This window comes from Eretmochelys imbricata, chromosome 1 (assembly GCF_965152235.1).
Source record: "Eretmochelys imbricata isolate rEreImb1 chromosome 1, rEreImb1.hap1, whole genome shotgun sequence".
NCBI lineage: Eukaryota > Metazoa > Chordata > Testudines > Cheloniidae > Eretmochelys > Eretmochelys imbricata.
In genome coordinates, this window is record NC_135572.1 from 271,801,825 (window position 1) to 271,817,348 (window position 15,524).

The 15,524-nt window shown below is 43.5% G+C and overlaps 1 protein-coding gene across 1 annotated transcript; it reads left to right on the plus strand.

Moving 5' to 3' along the window:
• The first annotated feature begins 3,633 nt into the window (after positions 1 to 3,633).
• On the plus strand, positions 3,634 to 4,152 carry LOC144272938 (histone H2A.J). Its single transcript, XM_077831346.1, has one exon. It carries the CDS (start codon positions 3,763 to 3,765, stop codon positions 4,150 to 4,152), a length of 390 nt encoding a protein of 129 aa, XP_077687472.1. The 5' UTR covers positions 3,634 to 3,762.
• The last annotated feature ends 11,372 nt before the right edge of the window (positions 4,153 to 15,524 follow it).

Sequence of the window (15,524 nt, forward strand, 5' to 3'; positions counted from 1 at the left end):
CAGCCAATGAGTTGAAACTTCAGTGGACACATTCAGTTACGCTGTAGCTTTTATAACACTATAAAAGACGTATGAGCGTCTCTTCTCAGCCACTAAAGTAAAAGGGTAAAAGAAATTGACCAACATAGATACTTAAAGGTAACAAAACTTCTTTTCACAATGGCAGATAAATAGGTTAGCATCCTGGAGATTTAGTAATTTAAAGGGTTTTATAATATAAACTAATAGAATAATTGTGTCAATGTGATTCCATAATCAGATCTAATCCTGGTTCCTGTGCATATTTTGTTTTAAATTCCACCTTATTGAAAGTTCCTCAGAACAGATACCCCCTCTCTAATTTCACAAACATGTTCACGAATTAAATACATTTATGGATAAGTTGAAAAAGCTGCTTTGAAAATGCAGAAGAAAATAGGGAAATTACTTGATGTAAGAAAGGAGTTGGTTTTATTCAGCGGCACTCTCTAAGGACTCTTTTCAGGGACAGAGGAAGGATGGGGAGAAACAAGAGATTTGGATTATAGTTTCTAAGATTTTTAGTTAGTAAGCCCAGTGAGATTCCAGCGGTTTAAATTTGCTTTCTATAAGTGTGATTCTGATATGTTGAATGAATTTTAGGTGAATACCAGTTTAATCATACCTTCATTTCAGCAGTTTGGGGATATTAATCATTTTATATGATAGATAAGAAACCTATATCTTCTAGAATACTATGACACTTCAAGTGCTTATTTACTAGTAGCAAAGAGAAATCAGCCTCACTTTCTCTCTAGGTATGGTGTGGGAATAGAGAAGTTTACAGACAGCTTGCTTGAGATTAGAGTTTTGTAAAGCTTCCTTGCTGTGTATTATTAATTATGATAATTAATTATTTACTTTCAAGCCACTGGATGCAGTTTGAAAAATACAATCGATAGTAGTAAGTGATGTTCTCCTCGTTGAATGAGAGAAGGTGGATGGCGGCTTGTCTACATTACTGGCCAGAGAAATGGGCAGCAATCGATCCAGCAGGGGTCAATTTATCGTGCCTATACTGCTGTGTCTACACTAAACACGATAAATTGACCACCGATCACTCTCGTGTTGACTCTGGTACTCTACCTTAATGATAAGCACAAGGGGAATTGATGGGAGAGAGTCTCCCGCTGACACAATGCAGTGAAGACACGGTGGTAAGTAGATCTAAGCATGTCAGCTTCAGCTATGTTATTCACGTAGCTGAAGTTGCATAACTTAGATCGATCCTCCCTCCTCCCCACCGTAGTGTAGACCAGCCCTTAAAAAGCCTTTGGGTTACAGATTCAGATAGCCTACTGAGAAACTATTTACTTAGAACTGGTGTACTTGATGTCCACAGATCAACACTATCAGGCTCAGTCGACCTAAGGTATGCAACTCCAGCTATGTGAATAACATAGCTGGAGTCAACATAGCTTAGGTCAACCTTTTGCGGTCTACACCCCGCTGGACCGACAGGAGAGTTTCTTACCTTACTAAACGTACCTTACGCTTATGCTATGTAACTCCAGCTACGTGAATAACGTAGCTGGAGTTGACATACCTTAGGTCCAGTTATGGTTGGGTCTACACCACGGGGGGGGGGGGGGGGGGGCGGTTGGGGAGGGTGTCAATGGGAGAAACTCTCCTGTCGAATTACCTTACTCTTCTTGACAGGGGTAGAGTACAGGGGCCTACTGGAGAGCAATCTGCTGTTGATTCGGTGGTGTTCACTAGACTACCCTAAATCAACCCCTGGTGGCTGGATCTCCACACACTGATCTTCAGGTAAGTGGAGACAAGTATGCCCTCAGAAACAGCATGTTTGGCCAGCTTGCCTCACAGCAGGAGACTCTTACAGCAGTCTGGATCTTCCTGGAAGCCATTACAGCTCTTGTTGTAATGTGCCAGACGAGATGCTTCTCCAGCAACACGCTCAAAGATGTCATTTACAAAAGAAAAAGGAGTACTTGTGGCACCTTAGAGACTAACCAATTTATTTGAGCATAAGCTTTCATGAGCTACATCTCAGCTCTGTAAGTTAGTTAGTCTCTAAGGTACCACAAGTACTCCTTTTCTTTTTGCCAATACAGACTAACACCGCTGTTACTCTGAAACCTGTCATTTACAAAAGGGTTCATTATACCCATAGCATTGGAGGAGATGCTGGTGGGCGGATGAACCTCTTTGAGTACTGTATACACCTAAATAGAGTAACTTTATTTCGTCGTCTTTCTGCGCTTATTGCCCTTCTTCTAAGGGTATGTCTTCACTAATCCCCAGATAGGAAGGCAGCGATCGATCCAGCGGGGATCGATTTATCACCTCTGGTGGACTCATGTACTCCAGCACCGCCAGAGGTGCAAACAGTCGACAGGGGGAGCAGCAGCAGTCGACTCACCAGGGTGACAACACCACAGTAAGTTGATCTAAGTAGGTTGACTTCAGCTACTTATTCACATAGCTGAAGTTGCATAACTTAGATCAATCCCCCCCCAGTGTAGACCAGGGCTTAGTTATAGGAGCAGGCCTACACTACGGGGTTAAGTGGACTTAAGTGAAATAACGTAGCTGGAGTTGACGTTTCTTAGATTGACGTATTGTGGTGTCTACATCAGGTTAGGTTGGCGGGAGAAACTCGCCTATCGATTTACCTTATGCTTCTCCTTCCAGTAGAGTATGGGACTCGATGGGAGAGCGATCTGCAGTCAATTTAGTGGGTCTGGTAAGCTTTCTGAGAACTTTTCTTAGGAGCAGGAGCAGATTTCAATGGCCCAGGCACGTTGATAGCACCTATTGGGCCGTCCCTAGCTATTTTGGTGCCCTGTGGGGGTCCCTAGGCCTCCACGGGGGGGGCTGGCCACTTCCTCCAGGAAATGGAGCGACTCGGTCCCAGCCTGCTCCGCTCCCCTGGCTCCCAGCCACGCGGTCCGCGAGGGCGGTTCCCCCCTCCCAGCAAGCCTGGGAGCCAGGGGAGTGGAGTAGGCTGGGGCCGGGTCGCTCCACTTCCCGCAGGAAGTGGCCAGCTCCCCTTCTGCAGAGGCCTGGGGCCGGCCAGCGCTCCCTCTCCCGCGGAGGCCTGGGGTGGGGTCCCACACAGGCCTGGGGCTAGCTCCCGCCCGCAGAGGCCTGGGGCCCCAGGCTGCTCCGCTCCCCTGGCTCCCAGACTTGAAAGCAGGGAGGAACCGCCCCCAAGCACTCGCCGGCTGCAAGCCAGGGGAGCAGAGCAGGCGGGTCGCTCCACTTACCACGGGGTGAGTGCAGGGTCGGGCCTGGCTGCAATCTTCAGGGGAGTGGGGGCGGGGCCGGAGCAGAGCAGGGGCGGGGACTTGGGGAAGAGCCTGAGCAGGGGCGGGAGCAGTACGCAGCTGCGCAGGGCACCAGGACATTTTACTTTTCCATGCCTTCTGCCTTTTTTGTGTACGTTTCTGTCTCCAGTCAGCTCAACAACATGCACACAAACTCTGGCGGGTGCCTGTTTATGGACATCTTGTGGAAATGACTATTCTCTTTCCTAATTTCCTATTGCATGTGAGACACATAATTCTTCATGAACGTCACATGGAACTTTATGATTGGTCAGAATTAGATTCGCGTTACTATTGGCTATTCAAACAATAGCTTCCTTTTGGCCTATCACAAAGCATTTAGCTCCACACACAGAAAGGCTATAAGGGCGGGCTGGGAATTAAATAGCCTGATATATATATATTTTACTGGAGAAAGTATAGTACCATAGTTGATTTCTAGAAAGTGCTGATCATGTCCGGTAGAGGAAAGCAGGGAGGTAAAGTGAGGGCTAAGGCGAAATCTCGCTCTTCGAGGGCTGGACTCCAGTTCCCCGTAGGACGTGTGCATCGCCTGCTTCGCAAAGGTAATTATGCTGAGCGGGTGGGGGCTGGCGCCCCGGTCTATATGGCAGCGGTGCTGGAGTATCTGACCGCTGAGATTCTCGAGTTAGCTGGCAACGCTGCTCGGGACAACAAGAAAACTAGGATCATTCCTCGCCATCTGCAGCTCGCCATCCGTAACGATGAAGAGCTCAATAAGTTGCTGGGGAAAGTCACGATCGCTCAAGGGGGTGTCCTGCCCAATATCCAGGCCGTGCTGCTGCCTAAGAAAACTGAGAGTCACAAGGCGAAGAGTAAGTAAAAACGACCAAGAAGAAACGGAAAGCGTTGCTCCAAAAACCATCGCAAAGGCTCTTTTCAGAGCCACCGACAAAATCAAAAAAGAGCTCTGTTATCTTTCGCTTTCTCTCACTTTAGGAAAGAACCGATTAACATAAAATAAGTTTATTTTCTTTTTGAAATAATTAATACTTGTAGCATTCTGCGAAGATTAGGATATTAACGGAGCTGTATTAGACTAATAACGAAAATGGTAAAGGAGTGTCTGTAATTGTCTCTCGAAGGGAATTTACAGCGGTAGTTGTCACTAGCCAATCCTTTCACAACGCGGGTTTTTTCAAATTGAGAGCACAACGCCATACAGAGGCTATTGGACTCCAAGACTAGTCTGTTTTAGATTGCTTGGCAAGTTAAAAAGTGTTCATAATACAGATTTCTATCGTAGGTTGAACAATTAAGGTAAGAAAGGAACAAAACACTTTCTGGGAGCGTTTCACATTCATTCACAGTGGTACACGTCAATAAGTATTTTATTCCTCCTTCCCCAGATTAAGTAAGGAGAAGGAAATGTTTGCCTTTTATGGAAAGCACCAGGATGTTAGATTAACCTGGTGTTTCAGCTCCTTTTGGCAACGGTCGGATGGGTGGCTCTTAAAATAGTCGTTGGGTTTATTTGCGTGGGAAAAGCCTTATCAGTAATTTCACTGCTTTGGTCCCGCCGCTTAGCTTTCCTGCTTTAGGTTTCCTTGGCGTAGGCTTGGCAGTCGGGCTCGTAGCTGCCTCGTTTAGCTTGGCGGCTTTTTGGACGGGACTCCTGGCTGCTTTCTTAACAGCTGCAGCTTCTGTATTCTTGGCCCCCAAACTCACTTCCAGAGCTACAGTTTTTGGCAATTGGCTTCTAAGGCTTTGCCACTGGCTTTTTCTTCTGCGCCTTTTCTTTGGTTTCCTTCCTCGGCTTGTTAAGTTTAAAAGAGCCAGAGGCGCTAGAGCCTTTGATCTGGACCAAAATGCCCTGGCTCACCAGGCTCCTGAGTCTCAGCTTGATGCGGTTGTTGCTTTTCACCACATCGTACCCTCTAACTGCCTGAGCCTTTTGAAGGGGTTTCGCTGCCTCCTGTTGCTTTCTAGCGCAGTTTCCTACATACTAAGGTGGAGCGAGAAGAAGGGAGGGAAAGGACAGCTGGTGCCCGTTTGTCATACAGCTAGAGCTGCTCTGTGATTGTTTCGCTGCGAGCTAGAAAGGACTTTTCTCCTAGCTCAGTATCTTTTTTTGAGTTAAAAACTTGTACTTTTGTACAATATCTGCCACAGAATCATCTCATCATACAGCTGAGTGAAGGGGAAACAGGGTATTTTTATTCAGTGCAGCTTCCTGTTGGAGACACTTAAAGATGAACCAGAGACAGAAGAAACATGTGTTTTTTCCATGGAAATGAAATCCGTAAGGTTAGAAATAAAATTTCAACTACAATGGAATCTTCTTTAAAGGGTTTTCTCCAAATCTGTGTAGCAAGGCAGGGATTCAAATTAATCTGTACAGTGCAAATTGAGGTAGAAAAGAAACAACAACAGAAGCCTGATTCCTCAGCTTTGAATATGGGTGAAGAATTAATAATAGAAAACTTCTGCTAGTATGTCGGAAGTACTGCTGCTTCTGCTGTCTCTGCTCCTGGAGCAAAAGCTTCCTCTAAAAAGCTGAAGATGTGGAAGGCCCCAACCAGCATCAGATCCCCATTGTTCTAGATACTGTTCCAATATAGAACAGGAGATTGTCTCTGCCCCAGAACCTACACTCTAAAAAGACAGGACTGAAAAATAGTTATCAACAAACAACAAAAACTTTTTGGAGGATTAGGGCTGGAGCAATGATGAGAAATGCCTGTGCATTAAAGTATGGTTGCTCTGAGGCGCCCCATGATAATGCTGCTTAAGTACCCCTGTGAGCCAACGCATCGGGGTTGGGGAATCCCTCAAATATTGACTGCTTGGTGCAGAGACTGTTTCCCTATCTTTATCATAGAGAGATACTTCAATTTGGCCCCACTAGGTCACTCACCTTCAAGTTTTCCAATTCTCCCCCCACTTCTTACACAAAGCAATCAACCTGCATGCATCCATCTCCACTACCCTCTTGTATTGGAGAAGGGAGGAAGGGTTTTCAATTAAACATAGTACTTTTTTTTTTTAATTAAATCACTTTCTTTTATGCATGTTTTGGGAGGGGTGGTCTAGTGGTGATGGTTTGGGGAAATATGTTTTCTAGTTTTTCAGATCCCTTTATTTCAAGATGCAAATCAGCAAAAAGACAAAAGAATAGCAGAATTTAAGAGAACGCAGAATTTTAATCTTATGCTTGCAATTCAGGCCTGATCTACACTACAAATTTAGTTCATCACAAATCACCTTGAGTCAACCTATTTGTGCATGTGTCTACACTCAAATTTATCTCTGGGCAACATAACACTCCACTATGGCAACACAATAAACCACTTCCCCTAAGAGCCTGGAGCCTGGCTGACATATTGAAGTTGACCAGTTCCCAAGTGTAGACATTGCATGACCCTAACAATCCTCCAGCAGCTGTCTCACAATGCCCAGTTCCTTGAGATGGCTCTGGTCACTATTTTTAACTCCACTGCCCAGGGGTCAGAAATGGGAGATCCCCACCCCCAACCACACAAACCCACCTGCCACGTATTTTTGAAATGCCTTTTCCTGATTGCACACCTTGACCACGACATCTAACAGCTCTCCCTTGTTGAGTGCAACTGCCCAACCAGCGATGCCTGCTCCACTTACTAGATGTGCTTCTGCCTGGTATAGATAGGAAGCATTTGATTTTCTGGGCCTGTGGGGAGAAGAGGCTATACAAGCACAGCTATGGGTCGGCCCTAGAAAAATGGATATCTCTGAACATGAGGATACAGGCTAAAGGACATGACAAGGTTCAGCAGCAGTGCTGTATGAAAGCAAAGGAATTCTGCCATGTATACCACAAGGCCAGGGAGCGCAACAATTGATCTGGTGTTGAGCTGTTGTCCTGCTGCTTTTACAATGAGCTGTATGTCATACTTACTGTGAACAGCAAAGAAGAGGGGAGAGATGTGGCAGGGGGCTCCAGCCATGCCACAGCCCAGGACCTGTTCACAACTCTGCCATAATCTACCCAGTCCCAACAGTCTAGCACAGATGTACCCGATGAAGGGGAAGAGACCTCAGGTTAGAGGTCTATGCATTTTCCCTTACTATGCTTAATTTAAAAGATGGCACCCGGCTCAACCCCAAGTTAATAAGACAAACGTATGAACATTTCATTGTTTTGCTTGTATGAGAAGAGGTAGCAGGATAAGAAACAGAAGTAGAGTTGGCATCTGCTTTTCATTCCCCTTATTGAGCTAGGCAGGAGGTGGGTAGGTATGTGGCACATTTTGTCTATGTACACAGGGAAGTCTCTTTATCCATCTGAGAGATCTCAATTAAACTTTCATGGAGATGCTCTGCAGTCCATTCCTGACGGTTTCTAGGGATGGCTGCCTTCTATTTCTTCCTCTGCAGTAGGACATTTCCCCATGCCACCTTGCAATGACTTTGGCTGGCACCACCGCAGTAAGCAGGCAAAAGTAGCAGCTGCATTCTCTGTGGGTTTGCCTACACTTATAACACACTGCAGCAGCGCAGCTGCATTGGTGCAGTTGGGCCACTATAACACTTCAGTCAAGAAGCTACTTATGCTGACAGGAGGGTCTACTTCCATTGGCATAGGTACTCCACCTCTCCAGAGGTAGTAGCTAGGTTCTTGGGCTACACCAGGGGTTAGGTCTGTTTAACTGCGTCACTCAGGGGTGTGAATTTTGCCAGGGGTCTCCTCTCCTGTTTGCGCTTTGCCAAGATCTCACTGCTGTGACTGACTAGCCTCATCCTTTGTAGAGAAAAGCTCCTAGCTGCATGCATCTCTGACCTCCGAGTCGTCCTCTGCTGCTGGGTTCCCCTCCCCCTCCACATCCTCGTCCAAGATTTCCTCCTTCTGGCTCGGTCCATTCTTGACTGGCACGCGAGCCACCTAAGTATCCACAGTGGCCTTCGCAGTGGAGGTGGGTCACCACCAAGTATCTCGTCCAGCTCTTTGTAGAACCAGCAGCTCGTGGGCACAGCACTGGAGCGGCAGTTTGCCTCCCACACCTTGTGGTAGGCATTCCGCGGCTCCTTCACTTTGACCCTGCACTGCAGTGTGTCCCAGTCATAGCCCCCTTCTGTCATTCATCATGAAAACTGCCATAGGTATCATAATTCCTATGGCTGGAACGCAGCTGGTACTGGACAACCTACTTTCCCCAAATGCTGATGAGGTCCAGTACCTTGGCACTGCTCCAAGCGGGGGATCACCTGGTACATGGAGTGATGTGCTGGGACCACTGCATGCATCACTGAGCAAACAAGAGGGGGACTTTCAAAATTCCCAAGGAATGTATGGGGTGGGGCTCACAGTGGGTCACCTGAGGGCAGGGCAGTAGAGTTCAAACCGATGACCAGAGAGGTGAGAACAGGCATTGTGGGACATCTCTCAGAGGCCAATCGCAGAGCTGTAATCGACCAGGGTGTCTACACTGGTACCGCGGTGCTGTAGCCCCGGAACAGAAATCTATACGCCTCTCGTCGCCGTGTTTTTTTCACAGAGCTGCAACTGCGCAGTTTCTGCGAACTACGTGGCTTGGCAGTGTGTACATCTCGGAAGTTACAGTGCAGAAAGCTGCTTTACTGTGCAGAAACTTGCCAGTGTAGATAAGGCCTGAATCTCTCCATGAGGATTTGTAGCAGTGTGGTAGCATATGTGACTGCACTATAGGGTGGGATTAAGTGTAGGTGATGTTTTAAAGGGAGTCCTTAGGACAAGGGTCAAGAGATGGTAACATCTTGCAGCTCTGGTTTGCACAGAGTAGGTGAAGTGGTTAAGAATAGGCTGTTTGTGGACAGCTGGTGAGACAAAGGAACACAGTAAATTAAGTTATCACATGGTTCATTAATTTATCACCTCATTCTCCTGACCACATACTGTGATTTATATAATAAAGAAAAAACTTCAGAATAAGTGGGGCTCCCTCAGTCTCTCCTGTGAAAGGTGTTCTACTGTGCAGAAATAATGAAAAAGTGATTAAGATAGGGGACTAGACCCAGGGTTTCTACCTCTAAGGAGGGTGCCCTAACCACTGGACTACAGAGTCATGCTCTTGCTCTCCCTGGATCAATGATCATACACTGTGGAGAAATACTTAAATAGTCTCTGGGTAAGCAAGACAGAGAGCAAAAGACTGAATGACTCTGTACTCCAGTGGTTAGAGCCCCCAGCTCTAATCTCTCTTTTGTTTATCCACAGGGGAGCAACTTCCGTAGGAGAGACTGAAGGAGTTCCACATTAGTGTATCCTATAGCTAAGTGGTTAGTGAACCCTCTTGAGAGGTGGGAGACCCTTCTTCAAATCCTTTCTGACAGAGAGGGAGAGTTGAATCCAGGTCTCCCACATCCCGGGTGAGGGTGCTAATCACTGGGCTAAAATCCATAGCCTGGGCAGTGTCTGATCCTCTGGCCATTTCACATGGAGCAAGGTTGGCGTCTAACTCTTGGCCTCAAGAAACACATTAGGTGCTTAAGCGATATGACTCCAAGCTGGTTCCCCTTTGTGGATCACTAGGAGAGCTAGGTACCTTCTTACAGCCTGAATTTAGATGCCTAACTTTAAGAGATGGGAAGGGCTTAACTCCTCCATCTTGCTGGTATCTTAGGTGGTTTACCTCCAAGTGTGCTGGCTTTTATGCATTTCATTTTTAGGGGCCTCTCTCTCCCCATTCAGTTTATAGGGAACCTAGGAACCTAAGTTGTCTTTCTGGATCATAGTGTCGTTCCTGTGATTGTCTAGGTGCCTATAAGTCAGGTGATGTGACACTCAGCCTTGCAATAGCTAGATCCTTTTGTGGATCCTACCCCCTAGTACTCTCTATTCCCCACTTGGAACAGTCTTTAAGGAGGAAGGAAAGAATGAAGCCTCCTCTCTCCCTCTGGCTGAGTATCTGCCCCACAGCTCCTAGTAAGGTGAACAATTATTTCTCTTCTGTCATTCAGGGTATCAATATGTTAAAATCTATTGGGAGGATGAGCAGGAGTATTGTTATTCTGCAAGGTGTTAATAAATGCCATTAATAGATGACAGCATCTACATGTGTCCCCCATTTCCCCTCTTTCAGTATTTCATTCCCCCCAAAGTTAATTGGATTCCATCCACTGGTGACTTCAACATTCCTTGAAATTCTGGAATTAATTGGGTATGATGACATTCTGAAGTTATCATTGGAAAGGTCCCATGATGGATGGGAAAAAATATTAGTGAAAGGCAATTGAGCTGAATATAAGTCCTCACAAGCTTGGCCAAATACTTATTTGAATTTTAAATTCAATTATCCAGTCACAACACTGGGAATGGACTCTGCGTAATACTATTCATGCTAGTATAGTAACAGTATTATTATTATTCCACACTTTAAAAATCACACTGTTACTTTTTACAACACATTCTCATCTCTTCCTGGTGACATAAAAAGAAGTAAATAAAAAAGTCCTTGCAGGCAGAGCTAAATATGGTCAGCTAGCACATGCCTCAATAAGGCCCAGCCAAAATAGCTGCCTGCATCTACAGAAACGTATCAGAATGGAAAAGTAGAGAAGCAGAGAAAAAACATGAACTTGAGGGAGATGCAAATGCTATCAAAGGAGGTGATCTTAAGTTTGCAGTGGAAATTGGAGATGAGGTCAGAGATGCAGTTGATATTGGTAAAACATGATAGGTCGAGCACACAAAACTGAATTTCAGGAGCTTGTAGGAGGAGGTTGAGAAGCTGAGGCTGCACCAATGGATGGATTATCCTGCTTTGATTGGTAATTAGTACTAGCACTGTGTCTGCTCTAGCTACAGACAGAAACGGCTATATTAATACACCAGGGGTATCTGATTGAACTTTGACAGTGTTTAACATTCAGTTCCCATTTACTGTGTTAATACAGAGGTAATATTTTAGATATGTTTACAGGTGTGCCTGTTACTTGAGATCCTCTTTGTCTGTACTCAATGGAGAAAGCTGAGTGTCTACTGGCAAATTCTACAACTTTCCCTGTTCTGGAAAAAATAATCTGCTCTTCAAGCTACAAGTAAGCCTGAAGTGAAACTGACAGAAACGAACAATATTTATAATTATTTTATTAGTTACGTTGTTTGTGTGTCAATAGTAGTAAATATTGAAATGTTATAGCATTTAAAAATTCTTCATCTTGAAAAACAATATCCATCAGAAGGCAGAAGAGGATAAGAAATGGGAAAGGGTGATGGATTTCTTCACAATTTCTGAAAATCTCTTCTGATCAGTTTTACCCATGATTTCTAAAGATCTGCAGACTTAAAGTAAAATTGCATTGTATTGATTTTGTGTGTGATGTGAGTGTATATAGCATCAATTTCTAGGTATTTGTTCCCAATGTTTATATAAAAAATTCCGAAGTTCACCATTTCTCAACATAAAACAGTTACTTCTGGCTATAAATTAGAGGAATGAGTTCCTTATTTTGGAATAGGAAAGGAGTCTAGTTTTCTGAGTGATAATTTCTGCCCTTATTCAAATCAACACTCACTCTATTGCATGTACTGCAAAAGGAATATTACTTTATATTACCAAATGAATAAATGTAATACTTTAGTAAACAAATATAGACAAGCTAGGTAGCGACCAGCACTCTAAGATGACCCCAGTTCTATCTTTGAATTAAATAAATGTGTCTTTCATGTGCCCACTTTGGAAAATGACAGCAAAGTTAGGGACAAGGCAGGAAAAAGATGATAGATCAGGAAATCTGATTGGTTAGATTTTGCTGGATACTGCAAATCCTACAAAATAAGACAAACATTTTAAAACAAACAAACAAAAAACCACAGATGGAAATCATTTTTATTGGAATACCTTCCAGAAATGAAAATACCACAATGGAATATGGAAAACAAAATAAAATTCACTTTGAAAGGGTCTTTTATTTTCAGCAACTCTCAGAAGCGACTGGTATTGTCCAAAAATGTGGCATTTCATTGTCTTTATAATTAAGGAGGACTTAATAACATGATTCAGCATACAAAAATGAAGAATTATTATAGAAATGATTTTTAAAAATCAAGTCTTGGGGACTCTTAATAGAGTGGATGGGAAAGTGGACAAAATGAGAAGATGCAATAACCAACTTCTTTCCCTCTACATCAAGCATCAGCATCATACAGACAGCAGCAAGTAGTGGAGGCAAAGGGAGGATGAAAAAGACTAACTTTCCCTTTTCCAATCTTCATTCAGGCCATCTCCCAGGGACTACACACAGACTTCCTCCACTCAGATTGTCATCTCTTTGTACACATTGTAGTATGTAGCTACTAAGTAATCTGAAGATGTTTTCATGGCAAAGGTGGTAAGGGACTTGAGGAAGGTGGTGCTAAATGCCACTGGAACAGAAGGAGCTTTGCAGTATTTTCTAGGATATTATGAAGCAGGCTATTCATTGCCTGGCATGCCTTGGGGGCATGAAGCATATTTCTGGACTGCTCTATGAGGAGACTTTTGGGTACTGTAAGGAAGGGAAGGGGAACTACCTTACATAAGTTGGTAAGGGCCTAAGTATATTTAATGACTCATATATTGGCTAATATATAAGCAAATGCATATGTCATATAAATGTTGGCCTAGTTTAGTTTGGTTAATAAGACCTTTGGATAAACCTTTTGGGAAGGAGCACAAACAAAACCTTCTTGACTTACTAAATATCCTTTTATTCAGTTTTTCAAATGTCCCTAACTTGGGTACAGGACAAAGAAAACACCTGCCAAACATGACCAGGGGGGGAAAAAAAAAGGAAACTTAATGTGTTAAATGAGATTAATAGCTTTGTTATTGCTAGTCAGTAGATAAACATGATATATAATCTGTTGTGTACTGTGGAATTTTATAGATTATCATAAATATTATTATAATACAACAAATCAGGGGGAGTGATAGATAAAAAGGTGTCGTTTTGGATATATAAAGAGTGTGCTGAGACTTAAGTCTTTGCCTTTGTTTCTGTACAGCTTTTTGTATGTGTGTAGATGTAGCAAATGCATTTCGGCTACTCACCCCCAATTGATCACTGGGTTGTGACATTCTGTACATCTGCTGAAATAAACCTGTTCGTTGGTTCTAAACTTGGAATTAACTGTCGTCATCTGCTACAGCAAGTAGTGGCTGTCTGATTTGCTAGGTTCATAAGGTAACTTGTGGGCCTGGTTGTTGATCCTGAAACATCCTTACAGGTGCTAAAGGTTTTCTTGGAGAATGTGATGCGTTATGCTGTTACTTACACTGAACATGCCGAGTGGAAGACTGTGACTGCCATAGATCTGGTCTATGCTCCGAGATGCTTTCTACTGAATCGGCAAATAAAGGTTGTTTTCTTTCCCCTAGGAATGACCCAAATTTTAACTCAAAAGGTCTTCCAAGAGCCACCTATGCTTTCATTATAAGAACTTGTTGAGGACTCGAACCCCAGACGGCACGGTTTGTTGTCTGACCGGAGACAGACAGGCAGCACCAGCAAGGTCCGAACTCAAAGCTCTTTATTGAAGAGTGCACAGAACAATAGAGAAGAGCCCGTCTCCAAAGAGAACCAGCAGCCTCTAAGTAAAACTAATAGGTTTTTATAGACAGTTCCGTCACGTCACAGATTTATTCATAAAGCAGCCCACCCCTCCCCTATGTTAGTTAAAATCCTCTTTCTCTATTATGCATGCACTTCTACCCCCTTATTGTAGATAACTTTTAGCAAATCGTAATGCTTCACTCACTTTATCGGTATGGGTGTCAACCAGGAGACGAGGAGTTAAGAAAAAACATAACACAAAAACAAGGAGTGGAAAACAGCTCCTCCGTATCTCAACAAGACAGTTCCCAGAATATCTGATACAAGAATGCAGGCCTCCCCTTTTTTCTTACTCCCTGAAGCTTAAACAAGTATTCTTTTATTCTATTTATCTTGTTCAGGGGCTTTCCTAGCAACCTTTATTGGCCTGACTTTGGTTCGGTTGGCATAACTGCTTCATATTTATTTTTTCTCACCTAACAAATTGTTACAGGTTTTTATTCTACATGCTAAATTATAAATATGTATTGTCCTACCAAAGAAAACTACACATACTACTTAATCATGTTATTTTAATAGGCAGTAAATTAATATGTTGACCGGTAAGAAATGTTGTATGAAAACAAAAAGAAAAGGAGTACTTGTGGCACCTTAGAGACTAACAAATTTATCTGAGCATAAGCTTTCTTGAGCTACAGCTCACTTCATCTGATGCATTCAGTGTTTTTTTTTTCCACTGAATGCATCCGATGAAGTGAGCTGTAGCTCATGAAAGCTTATGCTCAGATAAATTTGTTAGTCTCTAAGGTGTCACAAGTACTCCTTTTTTTTTTTTTGCGAATACAGACTAACACGGCTGCTACTCTGAAACCTGTATGAAAACGGCTGTGTTTATATTCTCTAGCTCCATGGCACTTATTGGGGTGGGGATACTTGGAGAACAAGTCATTAATTATAAGAAGGCTCAGGAGAGCAAAAGCTTGATTACTGTTTAGTTATTGACTTTATTTCATTTGCTACATATTCAAGTAATATATTTAAAGAAAAGTATTAACACCCTTTAACGAGGATTGGGGGGTTCTAAAGACTCTTCTTAATTGGAGGTGGCCTTTGGAGCAGTCTGTTTAGCCATTTCCTCCGGCAGCAGTCTCATAAGGGGCAGAATCTCCCGGGGAAGGAGAGCAGAGCTCTTTCCAGTCTGTGCTAGAAAGCTTGCTTTATGGCTGTTCCTGGAACGCACATCAGCTCCGGTCTCCAAGGGGTGAAGACGAGGATAGCAAATGAGGGAACAGGGAAGGGAGCAACTGGGTGATTTAGTGACCAAAGTAGCTTTTCTATTTGTCTATTGAGAACGAGATTTACCCATTGGTTAGTTTGAAAATCCCGCGCTGCTAAAGGATTGGTTAATAACCTTCCGCCGCATTTCCCCTGAAAATACTTAGAACTACATAGACTTCTACAGGAGGGGTTTTGAATGCTCATTGAGTATAAAAGTTCTTCTGCTGGGTTTTCTATTGAATTTTGAAACACCATCGTATAACAAAGGGGTGGGGTAGTCAAAGCATTTTCTATTTTACTTTTAAACAGATTGATCACTTAGAAACCTTTATTCTCAACCTGGCTAAAAGTGACTGTAAACAAGCCGCCAATTTTTGAGGTGGGGTATGTGAATGATAAACCGGAGGCTTGAATAATTACTGAAGG

Excerpts from the sequence above, each read along its gene's own strand:
- LOC144272938 (XM_077831346.1), top strand. The coding sequence starts at position 3,763 with ATGTCCGGTAGAGGAAAGCAGGGAGGTAAAGTGAGGGCTAAGGCGAAA.